Source organism: Ornithorhynchus anatinus, chromosome 16 (genome assembly GCF_004115215.2).
Source record: "Ornithorhynchus anatinus isolate Pmale09 chromosome 16, mOrnAna1.pri.v4, whole genome shotgun sequence".
Taxonomy (NCBI): Eukaryota; Metazoa; Chordata; class Mammalia; order Monotremata; family Ornithorhynchidae; genus Ornithorhynchus; species Ornithorhynchus anatinus.
Genome location: NC_041743.1, coordinates 18,693,530 through 18,715,425, shown reverse-complemented (window position 1 = coordinate 18,715,425; position 21,896 = coordinate 18,693,530). Strand labels below are relative to the sequence as shown.

General features: G+C 43.0%; 1 protein-coding gene across 1 annotated transcript in view; it reads right to left on the bottom strand.

Moving 5' to 3' along the window:
* Window positions 1-21,896, bottom strand: part of DMBT1 (deleted in malignant brain tumors 1) — a 77,174-nt gene that overhangs the window by 12,248 nt on the left and 43,030 nt on the right. The window contains exons 26-35 of the mRNA XM_039914355.1: window positions 19,089-19,115; window positions 16,839-16,868; window positions 15,267-15,287; window positions 14,169-14,480; window positions 11,058-11,087; window positions 7,763-7,810; window positions 5,393-5,546; window positions 4,616-4,818; window positions 3,025-3,336; window positions 171-188 (exon numbers count right to left, since the gene is read on the bottom strand). Coding sequence (XP_039770289.1) covers window positions 171-188; window positions 3,025-3,336; window positions 4,616-4,818; window positions 5,393-5,546; window positions 7,763-7,810; window positions 11,058-11,087; window positions 14,169-14,480; window positions 15,267-15,287; window positions 16,839-16,868; window positions 19,089-19,115 — 1,155 coding nt within the window. The remainder of the gene's footprint in view (window positions 1-170; window positions 189-3,024; window positions 3,337-4,615; window positions 4,819-5,392; window positions 5,547-7,762; window positions 7,811-11,057; window positions 11,088-14,168; window positions 14,481-15,266; window positions 15,288-16,838; window positions 16,869-19,088; window positions 19,116-21,896) is intronic.

Genomic DNA, 21,896 nt, shown 5'->3' with positions numbered 1-21,896 from the left:
CCTCATCTGTAAAATGGGGATTGACTGTGAGCCCCACATGGGACAACCTGATTCCCCTGTGTCTACCCCAGCACTTAGAACAGTGCTCTGCACATAGTAAGCACTTAACAAATACCAACATTATTATTATTATTAAATTAAGGATTCATATTTTAGACAGATATACATACCAGGAGTTGACTGGTAACCTAGGGAAAATGAAAGGGATTGATTAGTCTCTATTTGGATGAGTATTTATTCCTATGGAATATAAAGCATATTGTATGTGGTAATCTCTGTTACTCTACTTCCAGAGCTAGACTAATTAAATGGTCCCCATTTGTGGGCTATTGTATGGGGACACAAAGAACATCACTTTAAGTACTGCTGTTTCCTATATGGCATAAAGAAAGACCTCTTCCCCATTTCTCATGACACTTACATTCTACGGCTGACTATGGACAAAGACCATGTGGATTTCTCTCTGCCTTCAGGACTGTCTATTTGGATGTCCTCCTGACACCTCCAAGATTATATTTCCAAAACACACCTGCTCACCTTCAGAAACTCAATCATATTTACTGAGTGCTTACTGTTTGCAGAGCACTGTACAAAACACTTGGGAGAGCACGTTGATAGAGCGGTTCCCTGCTCCCAAAGAAGCCTGCAGTTCAGAGGGGGAGGCGGGCATTAATATGAGTAAAGAAGTAAGAAAATCTTCCCACCAAACCCTGTATTCTCTGTGACTTTCCCATCATTGTAGACAGCACCAACATCTTTCCTGTCTCACACACTCATGCCTCTGACATTCTCCTTGACACACCTCTTTCATTCGACCCACATATTTAATCTGTCACCAAATCCTGTGGGTTCTACCTTCAAAGCATCACTAAAATCTTCCCTTTTCTTTCCTCCCAAACTTCTATTACTCTGATCCAAGTACTGGTTTGACTACTCATCAGCCTCCTCGCTAACCTCCCTGCTATCTTTCCTCACTCCGGGCCATACTTCACTCTGCCGCTCCCTAACAGTCATCTTCAACTGTTTGCTCTCCCAATAGCTTCTTTCCCAGGGCTTTCCCCTTCCCTAAAAAAACCCACCCTGGACCTCATGGTTCCCTCCAGTTATCACCCCATCTCCCTCCTACCATTCCTCTCCAAGCTCCTGGAGCAAGTTGTCTACACCCACTGTTTCAAATTCCTCTCCTCCACTTCTCTCCTTGACCCCCTCCAATCTGGTTTCCAACCCCTTCACTCCACAGAAACCACCTCCTCATGGGTCACCAATGGCATCCTTCTTGCCAAATCCTAATCCTCCTCAACCTCTCAGCTGCTTTTGACACTGTCAACCAGCCCCTTCTCCTGGAAACGTTATCCAACCTTAGCTCCACTGACAATGTCCTCTCCTGGTTCTCTTATCTCTCTGGCTGCTCATTCTCAGTCTCTTTCGTGGGCTCCTCCTCTGCTATCCTCTAACAGTGGGTGTCCCTCAAGGTTCACTTCTGGGTCCTTATATTCCACATTTATACCCACTACCTTGAAGAATTCATTCACTCACATGGCTTCAACTATTACCTCTATGTGGATGATACCCAAATCTTCTAGCCCTGCTTTGTCTCCCTCTCTGCAGTTTCACATTTCCTTCTGCCTTCAAGACATCTCTACTTAGATGTCCTCCCATCACCTCAAGCTTAACATGTCCATAATAGGACTATTTATCTTCCCTTTCAAACCCTGTCCTCCAGTGACCTTCCCATCAGTGTAGATGGCTCCACCATCCTTCCTGTCTCACGAGCCTGTAACCTTGGCGTTATCCTTGACACATCTCTCTCATTCTGCCCACATATTCAATATATCACCAGATCCCATAAGGTCTACCTTCACAACATTACTACAGTCCTCTCTTTCCTCTCCCTCCAAACTGCTACCATATTGATTCAAGCACTTATCCTATCCTACCCTATCTTACTACAACTGTATCTACTGTAACTCTCTGCCTCCTGGCTGGCCTTCAAGCCTCCTGTCTCTGCCCACTCCAATCCATACTTCACTCTGCTGCATGGATGATTTTTCAACAGAGCCACTCCACCCATGTCTCCCTACTCCTCAAGAACCTCCAGTGGTGGCCCATCCACCTCTGCATTAAAGAGGAACTCCTTACCCTTGCTTTAAAGCATTCAATCAGTTCTCCCCGTCCTACCTCACTTCACTGATCTACTACAACCCAGCCTGCACACTCCGTTTCTCTAGCATCAGCTTACTTACTATGTCCTGATCTCATCTATCTCACCACTGACCTTTTCCCCATGTTCTCCCTTAACCTGGAACTCTCTCCCCCTCCATATATGCCAAGCCATCCACCTCTCCACCTTCAAAACATTGTTAAGGTCACATCTCCTATAAAAGGCTTTCCCTGATTAAACCCTTTTTCCCCCAGCTTGATCTCTTTTCTGCATCATCTTTGAACAGCATTTATGCCTTGTATTATGCCAGTGAGTCGTTTCTGAGCCATAGTGACACTGAGAACACATCTCTCCCAGAATGCCCCTCTCTCCATCTGCCATCGTTCTGGTAGTGTATCCATGGAGTTTTCTTGGTAAAAATAAGGAAGTGGTTTACCATGGCCACCTTCCACGCAGTAAGCTCAAGTCTCTGCCCTCAACTCTCTCCCATGCCGCTGCTGCCCAGCACGGGTAAGTTTTGACTTGTGCATATCTTTAAATCATATATTATAAATGTTCTCTTTATATTCATTGCTGAATCCCCCCTCTAAACTCTAAACTCTAAGATTTGACTGGAAATCTGTCCGCTAATTCTGTCACATTGTACTCTCCCAAGTACTTAGCAACAGTGCTCTGCACACAATATGAGCTGAGGAAATGCCACTGATTGATTGAAAATATGAAGAAATATAAGGCACATATCCAATATTCACATTTTGGTGGTTAAACATGAAAGAGTGAAAAAAGCCAACTTAGTCTTTTAAAATTTCACCACATGCCCAGGATCCTGAGGTTAAGTATTTATTTTGTACAATTATAAATACCTGAGCAGATGACTCCAGCGTCTTCTCTGTGATTACAGTTGTGGGAGAACCAGCCATTATTACGACACCACCAGAGATTCAACTCATTCCCTCTACAGTGAACATCATCCAGGGTGATGGGGCCCGAGCCCTGGCCGAAGTAGGCATTTCCCAGGGCAGAAAGAGCTGTCCCACATCCCAACTGCCGGCAGACCACCTGGGCTTCCTGCAGGCCCCAGTTATCGTCACACACTGTTCCCCAGGTGCCACGATGGTAGACTTCCACCCGGCCCCGGCAGCTGTCAGACGAATTGGCCAGTCTCAAAAAGGCATCTTAAAGAGCAACAAAATTAGTTAAGTCTGTATGGGAAGCTCCTAAAAGTTAGGAGGATGAGATACAAAAATCCAATAAATCTTTCATTTTATTCTACCTGAAACAGATTATTTTCTGAAACCCCTCATTTTCCCCCTAGCAATTAAACCTCTCAATTCTCATCTTTTGCAATATCAAATCAGAAATAACTTTCTCTCTCCTCCCCATGTGTGAGGAATTAATGCAAATTTGTCATTTCCCCAAACATTTTCTGTTTTTAAAAAACAAAAAAATGGAATTCAAGCAAGAATATTGCCCTGACCTGATCAAAATGGCCTTCCTGGCAGGGGCCGTGAAGAACAATGAAAATATGTATCCCACCAATAGGGAGCACTGGCTTCATGCCATGAACCCCAGATTTGAGTCTCACTATTTGGGTCTTCATGGCTCGTGCTGGGAAGAGTAATTACAAATATGGGTGCTGGCAAAAGGGGGTACTGACTCCATGCCATTAACCCCAGATTAGAGGTTATGGGCATCTGGAAGAATAATAATAAGATGGGTGCTGGCAAAAGGCGGGACTACCTCCATGCCATGAACCCCAATTTTGCCTGTACCCATTTGGGTCTTCATGGTCCTGGTGCCAGGAAGCACAATAATCATATTAGGGCCAACAAAAGGGGGCTGGCTTCAGTTCTCAGACCCATGTGCCTCTCTGACACCGAGAGCCACCCGAGGGCAGGGTTGCCATGAAGTTGGGCCTGTCTGACGCAGTGCCTGTAACTTCGCCTCTAGATGGTAAGCTCAAGGTGGGCAAGGGAATGCATCTGCCTCTTATATTGTACTTTCTCAAGCATTTAGTACAGTGCTCTGCACACAGTAAGTGCTCAATAAATACAAGTGAATGAATGAATAACAGTATTCTACTAACAGATAACTATAAAACAATATAAGAGGGAATTAATTGACTCATAGGCTATCAGTGAGTAGTTACTCCCTGGGCATTAAACCGGTTCCCATGGGGTTTCATGAACATTAAAGCACTCTTCAGGAATTTTTTTCCAGTACTAAGCCACTATTTGCAGAGCCGAAGAGTTTATACAGCAAATTGGCTGTCTAGTTTGCATCAAATTTCTGCTCAGTAAGACAATAAAGTTTCAACTCTTTCCAGATTTAATAATTTTTATGAAAGGTGAGCATGATTGTAAATCTGTCACTAAGGAAGCACCAAGCAAGAGAACTCTAAATCCATTCAGCATTGTGTTACAGTTTTGCTGAATTTGTCTAAATGGATCTTACCTTGAGGGAAAGAGTTATACCAAGCTGAAAAGCCTGTGTTTTGAAAGCTGATGTCACTGGTAAATCGAACTGTCATTCTGTTTGAGGATGATGTGAATGTTTTTTGGGACTCGTTGCAGATTCTCCCCAATAAGGAATTGTTGTTCATAGAGCCATCAAAGACTTCAACATAATCAAAATGGCAAGAGCTGTGAGGCTCCAATCTGGAAATGAATAATGGTGGTATTTGTTAAGGTCTTACTATGTGCCAAGCACTGTATTAAGTACTGGGGTAGATATACAAAAGTCTGGCTGGACCCAGTCTCTGTCCCACATGGGGCTCACAGTTTAAAATCATTAGAACATGTCATTTAGTAAGCCATTGATTACTGCCATTCAAGAGTACACACAACAATCATAACAGAACAATCTGGTGACAAACTCATGACGAATAAACCTATTTACTCTTACTAAAAACTCCCACAAGAAATGTGTCTTCTAAAGGAGTACTTGGAAAGACACACCCCAGGAGAAAGGACCAAATTATGATTGGCAAAGGGAACCAATTGCTGCATTTTATATGCAAAGTGAATGAAAGTAGCATCAAATCCAAGCACCCTGATGTCTGGGGAAAGCAAGAAAGGACATTTGCCTCCCCCCCCCCCCCCCCCCGAGAGTATTTTAAAGATCAGAACAAGCAGTTGGCTTGCTTCTGGGCACAGAGCTGGTGCAAATGTCAGTTTGCTCAGGGTCAACCCTCTCCCCAACTTTCCCTAGCCTAGTCTATCTGTTACTTACTGTAGATAACGGAATTCCAGATTGATCCGGTAGTTGTAATTCACTTCTATTTGCCAGACGCAATAAGCATTGTTTGGGTAATATCCAGGGTAGTGTGGGCTGGTGAACGACCCGGAAGAATTGAACAGGAAGCCACCGCATTGAAGATTACTGTCTAGAAAGCAAAGAAGGGACATGGGTGGTTGTTTTTGATGGGTTGTGCTCCACTCATTTTTGCTTTTGGTAATACAGTGGAACAGGAAAAATCAAACCAAAGGTGTAAGAACGGGAACAGCCAAGAAATGTTGGGGAGGATCAGCCAAAAGGGCTGATTGAGCTTAGCCACCCGAGATACTGTCATCAAGAAGAAGTGATGATTATCACAAGGAAATGAACTCTGAGGTAAAGGTTAGAAAGCAGAATCTCAGCCTGACCACGTGCTCATTTTGAGATATTAGACGAGTCATTTAACAACCTCCAATTGTCTCTAAAAATGGGGATTCAATACCTGTTCACCCTTTGGCACAGATTGTGAGCCCCCTGTGGAATAGAGACTCTGTCTGAGCAAATGATCTCAATTCTACCGCAGCCCTCAGAACAGAGCTTGGCATATAGTAAGTGTTTACACGAACCATATTGATTATTATGATAAGAAGCAGGGAAGCAGTGTGGTGTGGTGGCTAGCACACAGGTCTAGGAGTCAGAAGGTCATGGGTTCTAATCCCTGCTCTGCCACTCTGCTGTGTGACCTTGGGCAAGTCACTTCACTTCAGAGGTGCCTCTGTTCCCTCATTTGTAAAATGGGGATTGAGACTGTGAGTCCCATGTGGGTCAGGGACAGTGTTGCTTGTTTCCACTCCAGCACTTAGTACAGTGCCTGGCACAAAGGAAGCACTTAACAAATACCATAATTATTATTATTATTGTTATATGAAGCAGACCAGTGATTCCCTGAATCCTCAGAGGAATAGACAAGAAATAGTGGAAATATACTGAAATAAAACAATTGTATTCTCCCAAGCACTTGGTACAGTGTTCTGCACACAGGAAGCTCTCAACAAATAGAATTGATTGACTGATTGATTGTTTGGTTGGAAGAACTTGACTTGCAGGATCTCATCAAGGATGCCAAAGGTCTCTGAAGAGAGTAAAAATTATGGCTACTGGCATAACTGTAGGGTGGCTATTGACTCCAAATAATGGCATTTCTCATTCACCCATAGCTCTGATTTCAGCAAAAATCTCCCTCTAGACTCTAAACTCATTGTGGGCAGGAAACTTGACTAAGCTCTTTGTACAGTGTTATGCACACAACATTGCTCAATAAATATGATTGATTGCAGTTTTTGTTTATACTCACTGAAGAGAGTACTAGAGTTCTTGTCAGAATCAGAGTTGTGGGATCACAACTCAGGCTTCATCAGAAGACAACAATAATAATAATAATAATAATAATGGTATTTGTTAAGTGCTTACTATGTGCCAGGCACTGTCCTAAGCGCTGGGATAGATAAAAGATAATAGGGTTGGACACAGTACTGGTCCCACGTAGGGTTCACAATCTTAATCCCCATTTTACAGATAAGGAAACTGAGGCATGGAGAAGGAAGTGTCTTACCCAGGGTCACACAGCAGTGTGCCTGTTAGGTCTGTAAGCTCTTCGAGGACAGATATCACATCTTTTGCTTATTTTTTATGTCTACAGAACACTCAGTAGGTACCACTGATAGCAAGAAGCAGGGAAGTTTGGGATAGAATCAGGATTTAGCATACAAATTACATATGAGCTGGCAACTTGAAATTAGATCTAGAAATGAATAAAACCATGAAGGCAAGAATCTTCCTATTGTAGGAGGGCTGGGGCTCATCAGAAGCAAAGAGGCGGAGCCTCTGCCTTCCAGCACCTGAAGGATACCTCTAATATTAATAATTAATAATATCAATAATAATATTTCCCTGCATGTTTCCCATGCACATTATATCTCTACTAAGTGTCCCTATAAACTGTTCCTGCATGCTGACCTTACAGAGTGTTTCCATACATTGTCCCCGGTGCCTAAAGAGCTGAGCTGATGGTGTCCATCTTACTCCAGTGAAACGTTCATTTGCAAATTTAAAAATTCTTGCCCATTTTAGGATTGATGTGGAAAGTACATAGAAAAGATGCCAAACTAGACTGTGAGCCTGTTGTTGGGTAGGGATCGTCTCTATTTGTTGCCAAATTGAACTTTCCAAGCGCTTAATACAGTGCTCTGCACACAGTAAGCACTCAATACAATTGAATGAATAACCTGCCATGGCTGAGCTAAGAATCTCTCTTGAAAATGGATCATAGTACAGTGGTTTCTGCTACACAATATCTTTATTTCAATTAAACAAAATGCATCTTACCATTAGTCGTTGGTCTAGCTTCCGTGGTTGTATAATTTTCATACCAATCTAGGCAAGAAAATGGCACAGTTAGAGGGATGGAGGTGATCCACAGTAGTCTGTCTCACCAAATGCCCCAGTGTTCACAGCAAAAACAAGAAGTACAAATCTCCTTTTCCAATCAGCACACCAAACTTCATTTCCCACTTGTTACCTCATCTGTAAAATGGGGATTAAGACTGTGAGCCTCACTTGGGACAACCTGATTACCCTCTATCTACCCCAGCGCTTAGAACAGTGCTCTGCACATAGTAGGCACTTAGCAAATACCAACATTATCATTATTATTACTAATCCATTCAGCACTCTCTCCAAGAAGATACCTCATAATATAGTCTGACCAAACTCTGCATTACCATTCACCTGACTCTGTCAGAGAAATAGCAGCTCTCACAGCCTAGGCAGGTGGGAAAAGAAAATGATCTATTTTTGGTGTAAGAGGCAGATGTAGAGATACAAGCCATAAAACAATTTGAGCTTGTTGATTATAGACTGGTTTGAGAGGACAACTAGGGAAAATGAGACATCTGAAACATTTTACCCCTTTCATTCAACTTTCAACAACATCCAGTTTCAAAAGGGAGTGTTGACAACTGTCCTCATCTGACAGTAGGTAGCCGGGTTTGGACACAACTTAGTGTAGTTCTGACAGGGTTAGGTATATCAGTCGATCAATCAATCCTAGTTATTGGGTACTTATTTTAGCAGAGCACTGTACTAAGTGCTTGGGAGCATACAATATAACTGACATATCCCTGCCCTTGAGTTTACATAATGGGTGGTTTGTGTTATCATATATTCTCATATCTCATATCTCACCCAATCTCTTGGAAAACTCATTCATTCTTATGGGTTCAAATACCACCTTTAAAAGGAAGGTTCCCAAATTTTTCTCTCCAGTCCTGACCTCTCTCCTTCTCTACAACATTTCCTCCTGCTTTCAGGACATCTGTACTTGGATATCTCATCAATTCCATAAACTAAGCACTTCCAAAACAAAACTTCCCACCCAAACCCTATCCCCCCCAGACTTTCCCATCACTGTAGACAGCACTACCATTCTCCCTGTCTCACAAGTCCATAACCTTGGCATTCTCCTCAACTCATCTCTCTCAGTCAACTCACATCTCAATCAATCAGTCAATCAATTATATTTATGAGAAGTTACTGTGTGCAGAACAATGTACTACATACTTGGGAAAGTATAATATAATGGATTTGGAAGACATGTTCCCCTTCCACAAGGAGCTTATAGTCTAGAGAAGGTCTAGGCATATCCAGTCTGTTACTAAATCCTGTCTGTTTCATCTTCACAATATTGCTAAAATCCTCGCTTTCCTCTCCAAACCACTGCTATGCTTGTCCAAGCACTTATCCTATCCCACCTTGACACTGTATCAGTCTCCTTGCTTACCTCCCAGCTTTCTGTCTCTTCCCACTCCAGTCCACACCACACTCTGCTGTCCAGATCATTTTCTAAAAATCATTCACTCCATGTCTCCCCACTCTTAAAGAACCTCCAGTGGTTGCCCATTCACCTCTGCATCATGTAGAAACTCCTTACCATTAGCTTTAAAGCACTCAATCACATTATCCCTTCTTTCCTTCCTCACTGTTTTTTTTTACGATGTTTGTTAAGCACTTACTATGTGTCAGGCACTGTACTAAGCACCGGGGTAGATACAAACTAATCAGATCAGAAACAGTCCATGTCTCACGTGGAGTTCACAGTTTTCATCCCCATTTTAAGATGAGGTAACTGAGGTACAGAGAGGTTAAGTCACTCACCCAAGTTCACACGGTAGACAAATGGCAGAGCCAGGATTAGAACCCAAGTCCTTCTTAACTCCCAGGCCTGAGCTCTTACTGTTAGACCACGCTTCTCTTGCCCAAGGTCACACAGCAAAAAAGTGGAGGAGCCGAGATTCCTACAACTCAGTCTGCTCACTTTACTCCACTAGTGCCAACCTACTGTCCTTTGATATAGTTTGTTGTGCTACTGACCCCTTGCTCATGTCCTTTTCCTGACCTGGAATTCATTACCCCCCTGTATATATCATACCACCAGTCTCTCCACCTTCAAAGCCTTACTGAAATCCCATTTCCTCCAAGGGGTCTTCTCCTGATTAAGTCCTCATTTTCCCTACTCCCTGTCTCTCTTCCTCATTACCTATGCATTACCTATGCATTAAACATACTCTTTAAGCACTTGATATTCATACCACTCTCAGCTCCATAGCACTTATGTACATATCTTAATTTTATTCATATTAATGTTCATCTCCCACTCTCCCACTCTGTACTCCTTGTAGGCAGGGAACATATCCACCAACACTGTTTTATTATACTCTCACAAGTGCTTAGCATAGTGCTCTGTAGAGTAAGTGCTCCTTAAATACCACTGATTGATTTATTAATTGGCTGGCACATTTCGTTATGGAGAAAGAAATGAAAAATGTTAGGGAAAAGATGGCACAAGCATTACATTTGAAAACTCTATATAGATCAATTACTATTATTATTCATCATTAATGATAAAAATAATAATTATGATAATGATTGTATTTGTTAAGTACTTAGTCTTTATCAAGCCCTGTACTAAATACCAGGGTATGTAGAAAATAATCTGGATGGACACAGTCCCTGTCCCTCATTAGGAGGGAGAACAAGTATTTAGATCCTATTTTACAGATGAGTAAACTGAGGCAAAGAGAAGTTAAGTGACTTGTCCAAGGTCATATAGCAGGCAAGTGGTAGAACTGGGGTGAGAATCCAGTTCCTCTCACTCCCAGGATCATATTCTTTCCACTAGATCACAAGGCTTCCCAATTTCAGGTTACATTTTGTAAGCCACGTCAAGTATCCCCCCACACTCTCAGGACACTCAACACACAGCGATCTAACCTGAGCATGCCCTTCCTAACCCATCTTATGGTTGGTGGAATTTGGATTTCTTTCCCTTTGGAATAATGGTATAGAGAGTTCCTAGGAGAGACCTAATCATGGGAAACTGAATGTCATTCTCTCAGTGATGGAGCCATAATGCCTCGGTAAGGAGCATGCTCTGGGTCAGATCAATCAGTCAACAGTACTCCTTGAGTACCTACTATGTGCAGAACATTATACACTTGGAAGCACTTGGAACAGTACAACAGAATTTAAAAGACATGATCCCTGCCCTCAAAGAGTTTACAGTCCCCCAGCCTGCTGTCCAATGCACTGATACCAAAACCAGAGTTAACAAAGTGCAACTCACCTGGAATTGTTGTTGACTCGGTAGTTGCTTCTGAGAAAAACAATCAAGGGTAAACAGGAGAGTTAGGGGACAGAAATGCCTTCCTTGAATTCCTAGTTTCCCTGAACACACAGACAGTAATGACAACAAAAGTAAGAAATGGAGAAGGGCAAGCTATCAGCCCCAGCTGGTCTACAGGACTGATTTATCAATCATTCAATCAATGGCATTTGCTGAGTGTTTACTATGTGCAGAACACTGTACTAAGTGCTTCGGAGAGTACAATATAACAGTTATTTCCCAGTTTGTCTTCACAGATCATTTCAAAGAGGTCCCCTCCCCTCTCATCTTGCTCCTGTAAGATAAAAATGGCAGCCTTCTTAAAAGGATTATGTTGGATGCAACTGGTAGGATATATTTGTAGTTCAGTGGAACCTGGTTTTAAAGGCCCCTGATAACCTGGTTCTGCACACTATTTCTGCATGTGCAGATAGACAACCTTCAGGGCAAAGCTCACGCCGACCAATAGACTATCCCCACTCACCCCCTGACCTCCACAGATTTTTCCTTTTCTGTTATTCTCCATTCTGGCCCTCCCTGTGAATCCAGGACACAGACAGGATATTCCCATCCCAACTAACAGTGGGACTATTGAAAGAGGGAAGAAAGAGGTGGACAAATGCGGGGAATAATGCATACCTATTTTGTTAATTTCTACTAATATCTTTCTCTCCCTCTAGATTGTAAGCTGTGTGCCATGATCCAACCAGCAGGGTGAAGTAAATGGACTGGAGAATGGGGAGGCTGGAGGCAAGAATGTCAATTAGGTGCCTGATGCAGTAGTCAGTATGGGAGACGACAAGGGCCCATGGTGGCCACCATGGTAGAAGTTAGGATGGAGAGAGCGGGTTGGATTCTGGAGATGTTTTGAAGAAAGAACCAAGAGCATCTGGTGGCTGACTGACTGAATCTGACTGAATCTGACTGAATCTGAATCAGATTCAGAGACAGACTGAGTCAGTCTGGTGGCTGACTGACTGACTGAACTGTGGGCAGGGTACATGTCTAACCCACTCTGCACACAGTAAGCATTCAATAAATAACACTGATTGGATGGTTGATTGATTGAAGGATAGAGATGTGCTGCAGGCTTGTGAGACAGGGAGGATGGTGGAGTTGACAGCAGTGAGGGGAAAATCAGGGGGAGGAGGGTGTTTGGGTGGTAAGGTAAGGAGTTAATTTTGGACATGTTGAGTTTGAGGTGTCAATGAGTCATCTAACTAGAGATGTGCTAAAGGCAGGAGGAAATGCAAGACTGCAGAGAAGAAACAGAGGTCAGTCTAGAGAGGTAGATATGAGTATCATCTACATCAAGACTGGAAGTGGGTGAGCTCTCCAAGGGGGTGGGTGTAGATAGAGAATAGGAGATCCAAACTGAGTGCTAAAGGTAGCCCACGGTTAATGGGTGGGACACGTACATCACTTCTCTAATGTCAACCGCCTCACTGTACCTCAATCTCATCCATTATGCTGACCCCTCACTCACGTCCTGGCTCTTTCCTTCCTCTTCAATCGGATGATCATTTTCCCCACCTCCAAAACCTTAAGCACATCTCCTGCAAAAGGTCTTCCCCGACAAAGTCCTCATTTCTTCTTCTCCCACTCCCTTCTAGGTCACCCTTAGCATCTTATTCACCTGTCTCTCAGCCCCAAAACATGTATACACATACCCATAATTTAATCTATATTTTTTGTCTCCCCCTCTAGTCTGTAACCTGAGGTCAGAGAGGATGTCGACCAAATCTGTTACATTGTACTCTCCTAAGTGCTTAGTACAGTGCTCTGAACACTAGAAGTACTCAATAAATATGATTGATTGAGAAAAAGGAAGAGCCTGCCAGAGAGGTAAGAAGAGAACCCAGAGAGGGTAGTGTCAAGGAACTAACTAAACTAAGAATTTTCTAGTCCAAAGAAGCCAAGAATCCTAGAGCAAGCCCTTTTCCTGAGCACTGCCATAAAACAGAGTTGTCTGAGTGTTCCCATGGAATTCACAAAAAGAGCTGTTAAGAGTTACCAAGTGTCATCCATCGGGAATGATTACTTGCAAAATAATAAAAGCAAAATCAGATATATACAAATATATACATATATGGGGATGGGAGGGAGGATGAATGAAGGGAGCAAGTCAAGGTGATGCAGAAGGGAATGGGAGAAGAGGGGAGGAGGACCTAGTTAGGGAAGGCTTCTTGGCGATGCGCCTTCAGTAAGGCTTTGAGGTGGGGGAGAGCAATTATCTGTCTGATACGAAGAGGGAAGGTTTTCCACACCAGAGGTAGGATGTGGGCAAGAGGTTGGCAGAGAGATCAGAGTACAGTAAGAAGGTGAGCGGGCTGGGTTGTAGGAGAGTAGCAAGGTGAGGTAGGAGGGGGCAAGGTAATTTAGTGCTTTAATGCCAATGTTAAGGAGTTTTTGTTTGATGCAGAGAAGCAGCTGGGCCTAGTGGATTGAGCATGAGACTGGGAGCCAGAAGGACCTGGGTCTAATTCTGGCCCACTTCTAGTCTGCTGGGTAACCTTGGGTAAGTCACTTCGCTTCTCTATGCCTCAGTTACTTCATCAGTTAAAATGGGGTTAAGAGCCCCATGTGAGACAGGGACAGTATCAAACCCGATTTGCTTGTCCAACCCACCACTTAGAACAATGTCTGGTACACAATAAGTGCTTTAAAATTACCATATTATTAATCATATTAGGATATACAATCAAATGTGTATATATATATATGTGTATATAGATACATAATTCCTTCCCTTGAGGAATTTACACTATAGCAAGGGAGGCAGAAATGCCCTCCACTACCTTTATATAGATCCAAGTGGACTATCCCATAAGTTTCCAATGTGACCTTATGTATTAAGCTCCAACTATACAGGAAATTATTAGCGTGTAGTCAGAAGAAGAAATTTGCATGATTAGAGAAAGAGCAATGGGCACTGATTGAGGAAGACAAGAGGCATCTCTGAAAACCCATCAGACTTCAAAAGTCCTGGTCAGCTTAGTCAACCCTAAAGGGGAAAAGGTTCTTAGATTCAGACATAGATGAGAAGAGAGAGAGTCTTCAGAGAGAGGCTACCTGAGCAGATCACTCCAGCATCTTCATGGTGACCACAGTTATGGCTGTTCCATCCTCGATGAGGGCAGTTCCACAAGTAGTTTTCCCATCCTGCACAGCCCACGTCATCGAGGAGAATGTTGCCAGAGCCTTGACCAAAGTGGGCATTTCCTGGAGCGGAAACAGCGTATCCACAGCCCAGCTGCCTGCACACAACGTTGGCATCATTCATGTCCCAGTTATCATCACACACGGTGCCCCAGGAACCATGATATTGGACTTCAACACGACCATGGCATCTGTCCCCTCCATTTACTAGCCTCAGTGATAAATCTGGGAGAGAGTTGAGAGGAAGACAAAAGTCTTACAATCACTTTCAGTGTCTTTTTCCATCAACGTTTTCCTCAATTCCTGGTTGATGAAAGGATGTAATAAAGTCCGCGCATCATAACACTTCCAATTTTGCAATCTCTCCTCTTTTAAGGCATACAGAAGACTTGTTCCAGACAGGTGATAGCATTCTGCTTTTTAGCTCCTCAGACAAGAAATTCCACTAAGTTTCTAAAAAATTCACTTTCAGTGTTTAACTACCCACACTTCCACCTTGTGATGCAGGTAGAAACAGGCATCGCAGAGGAGGAAACTGATCTTCTGAGAAATCAGATGACTTGCCAAGGTCACCCAGGACCCTAGTCACAGCACTGGGACTGGATCTCAAATCTCTTGTCACTCAGATCTGTGCATCTTCCATTAGGCTATGCCGACTCTCATAATATTTAATATTTCTAAACAGAAAATCCAAATTGAAGGAAAAGCCCTCTTGCAGAGGAAATTCACTGAGGATAATACCAACTCTGTTGTGTTGTACTCTTCCCATAGCTTAAAGCAGTGCTCTGCACACATTAAACATTCAATAAATATTTAAGAGGGAACACTCAATGGAGCATTTCCAAAGTTCCCTTATAATCAACTCCCCTTTAGGAAATTCAGTAAACTTATAACATTCCAAGTTAGCTGGAAATACTGGTGAAAAGCCAAGGACATCAGCATAGTTCTAGAAAGATGGGACTATTCCAGTATGAGAATTGAGTATGTAGGGTCATAAGAAAAGGCTCTTACCAGAAGTAGTTCCAATCCAATCTAGGAAGAAAAACACAAATTAGAATGTGGCGAAAGAGAGTTAGGTGGCAAAAAGGAGAAGCTCGCCTCCTCCAAGAGGCCTTCCCAGACTGAGCTTCCCCTTTTCCTTCTGCTCCCTCTGCTGCCTCTCTTCCCCCCCCACACACACACTTCCTCTCAGCTAAGCACCCTTTTCCCCCCTTTCCCTCTGCTCCTCCCCCTCTCCTTTCCCCTTCCCTCAGCACTGTGCTCATCTGCTCATTTGTATATATTTTTATTACCCTATTTATTTTGTTAATGAGATGTACATCTCCTTGATTGTATTTATTGCTATTGTTTTTGTCTGCCTGTCTCCCCCGATTAGACTGTAAGCCCGTCAATGGGCAGGGACTGTATCTGTGGCCGATTTGTACATTCCAAACACTAAGTACAGTGCTCTGCACATAGTAAGTACTTAGTAAATACTATTGAATGAATGAAAAAATATCTCTGAAAAACCAAATTTCTCTCACTGGTTTTTGGATGTTTCAACTCTCCTGACCCATCACCATATAGGCACATTTCACCTCCCAGAATCAGCATTGGCTCCTCTTGCCATCAAGGAGACTCCATGCTGTCCTGCCTTCCACCACCCCAGTGCGAAAGAGAAAAGCAGACACAACACAATACTGCCACAAAACCCTGGGAACACCCGTGGCTGATGGAGCAGGCTCTGTGGTCATGGTGGGTCTTGGACTCTGAGACATGAAGAGCATGACATTCTGCCACAGTTATCTTACTGCTTTTTTGTCTTTCATGTTGCTTCTGTGTTTTATTATTTAATCACTCTTTATGGGTCTGTCTCTAATCTCTATCTCTCACATTTTAGAATTCAATCTCCTTGGGGACCAAGGACCATAACTAATTCTTACCTGTGTATTCTTTCCCAGCTCTTAACATAGTAGCTCTGAATACAGTAAATGCTTAATATTTCCTGCTAATGGATATAATATATCCTGTCAGTGGCCAGGGCAGTGGTGTGATAGTGTTCTGAAGGCATGTGAAACTGCGAGGAAATGCAGAAAGCAAAGTCGTGGTGGCTGCAGTGACAACTACGTGAAGAGTTGCCCTGTTTTTCTTTTCTACAAGTCACTATTTCCCCTAGCCATGTCAAGAGATCATCGTCTGTCTGGAGAGGACAAGTAGGAAAACATACCAAACTATATCAACCCTTTCTCAACCCCAAACAGTGAACCCTGCAAAAGGGTTTTGTACATTCTGCTCACATGTGCGATGCAAGTCTGATTGTATAGAGCCCCACATATATATTATTTTATACTGGCCTCTAATACGTATTGACCAAGTGGCCTTTTAGCCTGCTTACAATGATTGAAGAGCAAGGACTCATGAAGAGTTGAGCTGAATATTTCCCCCATGGTTCAGTGATCGCTGCATGTGCAGATTTGGGAATTTTCATGCTAGGACTGAACTCAGAGTTTCTGTCTGTGACAGACCAATGATGGAGCAAGCTTGCCTCAGTGACTGCTGCTCATTGCTCAAGTAGCCTAAACAGAGTGAACACATTTGACTTACCTGGGGTTGTTGTTGGGGCTGTGGTTGTTCCTATGGGAAAAAAAAATCAAAGAAAAGCACAGAAGAGTTAGTGGGATAAAAATGGTTCCCTGAAGCTACAGCCTCACTTAGTAAAACCTTGTCCATGGCAAAAAGGAAGTGGGAAGGTATGCAGTTCCTGAAACCTGCCAAGCAGATGACCGTTGGTGATCTCTGATGCCCCGGCAATCTTTCAGGTGAAGCCAGGACCCAAGGTGCCGTGTAACTCCAGCAGAGGTGGTGGGAGTAGTGGAGGGTAGAGTTTCCTGAGGATGTGTGATTTTACTGGCCAGAAGATAGAGAAGGAATTGTCAGATGAGGAAATCAAGGCAGCTACAGTAGCAGGACCAGCTTCAGACATTTGGCCATTTGAGTCAGAACAAAAAAGCCCATTCTCTAATGTTCTCCACTGAACCATCAGTTCATGCGCTACACGCACGCAATATAACATAATGATATAACCTTCTGTAAAATTTGTCAGAACATTTCTCTGCTGTCGCATCATGTTGCTGCTGGCCTGGATGTCCCTCTGGTTGAGCCACTGCACGGACCTTGACCTCAGCCAAGCAAGCATTAAGGAACCCCGGAACTGAGACCCAGATTTTTACCCTACTAACAGATAGATTCTGTCCCACAGTCGTTTTTTAGATGGGCAGTGATACTGCCATCGTTAAGATAAGTTTCGCAGCAACCATTTTTTAATAGGGCCTGTGCATCACCCCCATCTCACATGGTGTCATGAAGAGCCCAATTATTGCACTAGTTATCTGAAGTTGGTCATTTGCAGGATCACCTATGGAAGAGTTGCCTTGGCTCTCTCCTTTGGAAATCATACTTGAACTGACGTCAACCCCAGAGACAACTAATTCTCTAGAGAGGACAATCAGAAGAGATGAGACTTTCATCCATTCAATCATATTTATTGAGCACTTACTTTGTGCAGAGCACTGTACTAAGTGCTTGGAAGAGACTTCTATGCACATTTCTCAATGCCCAGTAAATAATAACAATGATAATAGTAATAATTGAGGTATTTGTAAAGCACTTACTATGTGGGGTGGATACAAACAAATCAGATTGGACACAGTCCCTGTCCATGTGAGGCTCACAGTCTCAATCCCCAATTTACAGATGAAGTAACTGAGGCTGAGAGAAGTTAAGAGATTTGCCCAAGGTCACATAGCAGATGAGTGACAGAGACGGAAATAGAACCCAGGTCCTCCTGATGCCCAGGACTGGGCTGTATTCACTACATCATGCCACTTCTCTAAGTAGTTATATATGCCCAGTAGTGTGCATATATGGCTGTAAAAGTCTGTAAGGAGAGCTGTTATATAGGGACTGTGCTTGTACATTATACATGTATAAATTTAGATTTTTCTTGGTCTCTATTGGACTTGGATATACATTGTTCAACGGTTGTTAAGCAAATCTCTGTTCCTCTATGCTGTCTTGGACATCACCCTTGTGAAGAGTTGAGCAGAGAAGTTGCACTGAATACCTCCACTGTGACTCGACGAACAATTGATTTGGAAATTCAAGGATGTTCATGTTGGGACTGAGTTAACAAGTCTGTCAGGGACTAAATAGTGATGGAACAAGTATGCCACAGTGACTGGTATCCACTGACCCAGAAACCTTAAACTGAGCCAAAAAAATGCAATTTATCTGGCATCAATGTTGGGTCTGAGGTTTCGGTAGAAAACCAACCTAGGGAAAACACAGGAAAGCTAAAGGGACATAAATAGCTTCCTGAAGTCATATTTTCCCTGTTTACACAGGCATAGGTGACCAAAAGTAAGAAAGCAGAAGTTCAAACCATCAGCCCCAGGTCATTTCCTAGTTTCTCTTTCCACGCCCTCTCCAAGACATGTCCTTGCTCTCATCTTGCTTGTGAAAGACAAAAATGGAAGGCTTCTTAAAAGGATCATATGGATCAATTGTTAAGATCTATTGAAGTACTGTGGAAAAGTGATTGGATGGTGATGCTACAAGGATTTGGCATTATGTATTATGTGGAATTGAATAAATGAATCATTATTGTAGTTCAAAATTGGAGAGTAAAAATCTTCTCATCGTTCAGAAATTATCCTCTCCCTACATGTCTATGTTCCCTATTCCAAAGAAAATGAGAGTCCTCTACAAGCCCCTTTTCAGTGCACCGCCCTGTCACGGAGTTGTCTCAAAGTCTTTCCTAAGGAATTCATCAAAGGAAGATGAAATAAGACTTACCAGGTGTCGTCCATCCTGAATGGCTACCTGCAATGTAATAAAAGCCAAATGAGGAAGCTCTCTTTTGCATGAAATGACTTCACCTTAAGCTCTGAGTAAAGTCACAAAAACTGCAGCTTAGGGTGGGAAATAGGTCAACCTGGAGATTTTCTCTGCACTTCCCACTCAGGATGTATTCCTGACCAATATCATTTAAGGAAACTTTAGGTCACTGGAACTAGTTTAAGTGACTGATCCTATGAAATAATGTTTTGTACATTAAATAACAATAATAATATAAATAATAATGATGTTTCCTACAGAAACGCCCTGGGCATGTCACTCCCCTCCTGAAATACCTCCAGTTGTTGCCTATCAACCTTCACACGAGACAAAAACTCCTCACTCAGCTTCAAAGCTCTCCATCATCTTGCCCCCTCCTATCTCACCTCCCTTCTTTCTATTGCCCACCCCGTACACTCCACTCCTCTGCCTCTCACCTCCTCACTGTCCCTGTTCACACCCATCCTGCCGTCCACCCCTGGCCCACATTCTGCCACTGTCCTGGAATGCCCTCCCTCCTCATCTCCACCAAACTCTCTTCCCCTCTTCAAAGCCCTACTGAGAGCTCACCTCCTCCAAGAGGCCTTTCCAGACTGAGCCCCCTTTCCCTCTGCTCCCCCTCCCCTCTCCGATCTGCTCCTCCCTCTTCCCCTCCCCTCAGCACTGTGCTCATTTGTATATATTATTTATTACCCTATTTATTTTGTTAATGAGGTGTACATCCTCTTGATTCTATTTATCTTGATGATGTCTTGTTTTTGTTTTGTTCTGTTTTACTTTGCTGTCTCCCCCTTTTAGACTGTGAGCCGTCACTGGGCAGGGATTGTCTCCATCTGTTGCCGAATTGTACATTCCAAGCGCTTAGTACAGTGTTCTGCATATAGTAAGCACTCAATAAATACTATTGAAATAAATATTTAAATTTTTTTAAATGATGACCTCAAACAAGATAGGCCTTCTTTGGGGTATATTTCCTTAGAGTTTTAGACTCATTATTCCGGTAAAAAAATCCACAACCTAATTCCTTTCATTCACTCAATTGTATTTATTGAGCGCTTATTGTGTGATGAGCACCTGTACTAAGCGCTTGGAAAGTGCACTTCAGCAACAGATAGAGACAATTCCTACCCAACAACAGGCTCTTGTTGTACCTCTTATTGAACCCCATACATGAACTCCTCACTCTTGTCATTCCTCCTGCCCAGAACTTCCTCCTGCTTCGAATCCACCCAAACATAATGCATCTCATCTGCAAAGCCATCCTTAAGTCTAATCCCCACTTCCTCCAGTCCTAACTATCCATAATCACCCATTACATTCCTTAAATATCTATTTGCATATACCATTCATTTATTCCTTCATTTTACCCTTCCATAGTCTTGCTATTTACCAATTGCATTTCTTTTTCCCATACTCCATCTGTCTGCTTGATTCCCCCATTAGAGTGTCACTTCCTCTAGGACAACGACAGTGTCTCCTATACTGTTAGAATCTAAGCACTAGATCAAGCCTATGAACATAGTAGGTGCTCAGTAGAGTACTTTGCACATAGTAGGCAACCATTATAGTAGGTACTTAGTATAGTCCTCTGCACCTAGAAGGCTCTAAGTAAGTTGGTTTGCAAGCAGCAGCTACTCAGTATAGTGTGTTCTGTATAGGTGCTTATATTGCAATTGCCCTATAGTTTCTATAGAGTGATCTCCACATAATAGTTGATCAAATAATACTATTCAATGAAAGAACTCATTTGCCTTGAATTGATAATATTAATGCAGTGGTAGTAAAGATGGCAGGGTGAGATAACCCTAAACCCAGCCCTATTTTCTCCCTCTCTCCAGGCTCTCATCCCCTCCTGCTTTCAAGATATCTCTACTTGGATATCCTCCCAACACCTCAAACTTAACATGTCCAAAACAGAGCTCCTTATCTTCCCACCCAAACCCAGTCCTCTCCCTGACTTTTGCATCAGTGTAGATGGCACCACCATCCTTCCCATATCACAAGCCCGTAACCTTGGTGTTATCCTTGATTCCTCTCTCTCATTCAACCCACATATTCAATCTGTCACCAAATCCTGTTGGTCCCACCTTCACAACATCATTAAAATCCACCCTTTCCTCTCCATCCAAACTACTACCATGTTAATACAATCATTCATCCTAACCCACCTGGATTAATGCATCAGCCTCCTTGCTGACCTACCAACCTCCCATCTCTCCCCAGTCCAGTCCATACTTCACTCCGCTGCCTGGATCATCCTTCTACAAAAACGTCTGGGACATGTCAACCCCACCCTCAAAAATCTCTAGTGGTTGCCTAACCACCTCCATATCAAACAAAAATTTCTCACCATTGACTTCAAAGCACTCCATCACCTTGCCCCCTCCTACCTCACCTTTCTTCTCTCCTTGTACAACCCAGCCCACATACTTTGCTCCTCTAGTGTTAACCTTTTCACTGTGCCTTAATCTCTCCTGTCCATGTCCTGCTTCTGGCCTGGAACACCCTTCTTACTCAAATCCGACAATTGATGCTCCACCCCCTTCAAAGGTTTATTGAAGGCACATCTCCTCCAAGAAGACTTCCCAGACTGAGTCCCACTTTTCTTCATCTCCCACTCCCTTCTGTGTCTCCCTGACTTGTTCCCTTTGCTCTCCCCAACACAGTCCCAAAGCACTTATGTATATATCTCTAATTTTATTTATTTGTATTGATGTCTGGCTCATCCCCTCTAGACTGTGAGTTTATTGTGGGCGGGCAATGTCA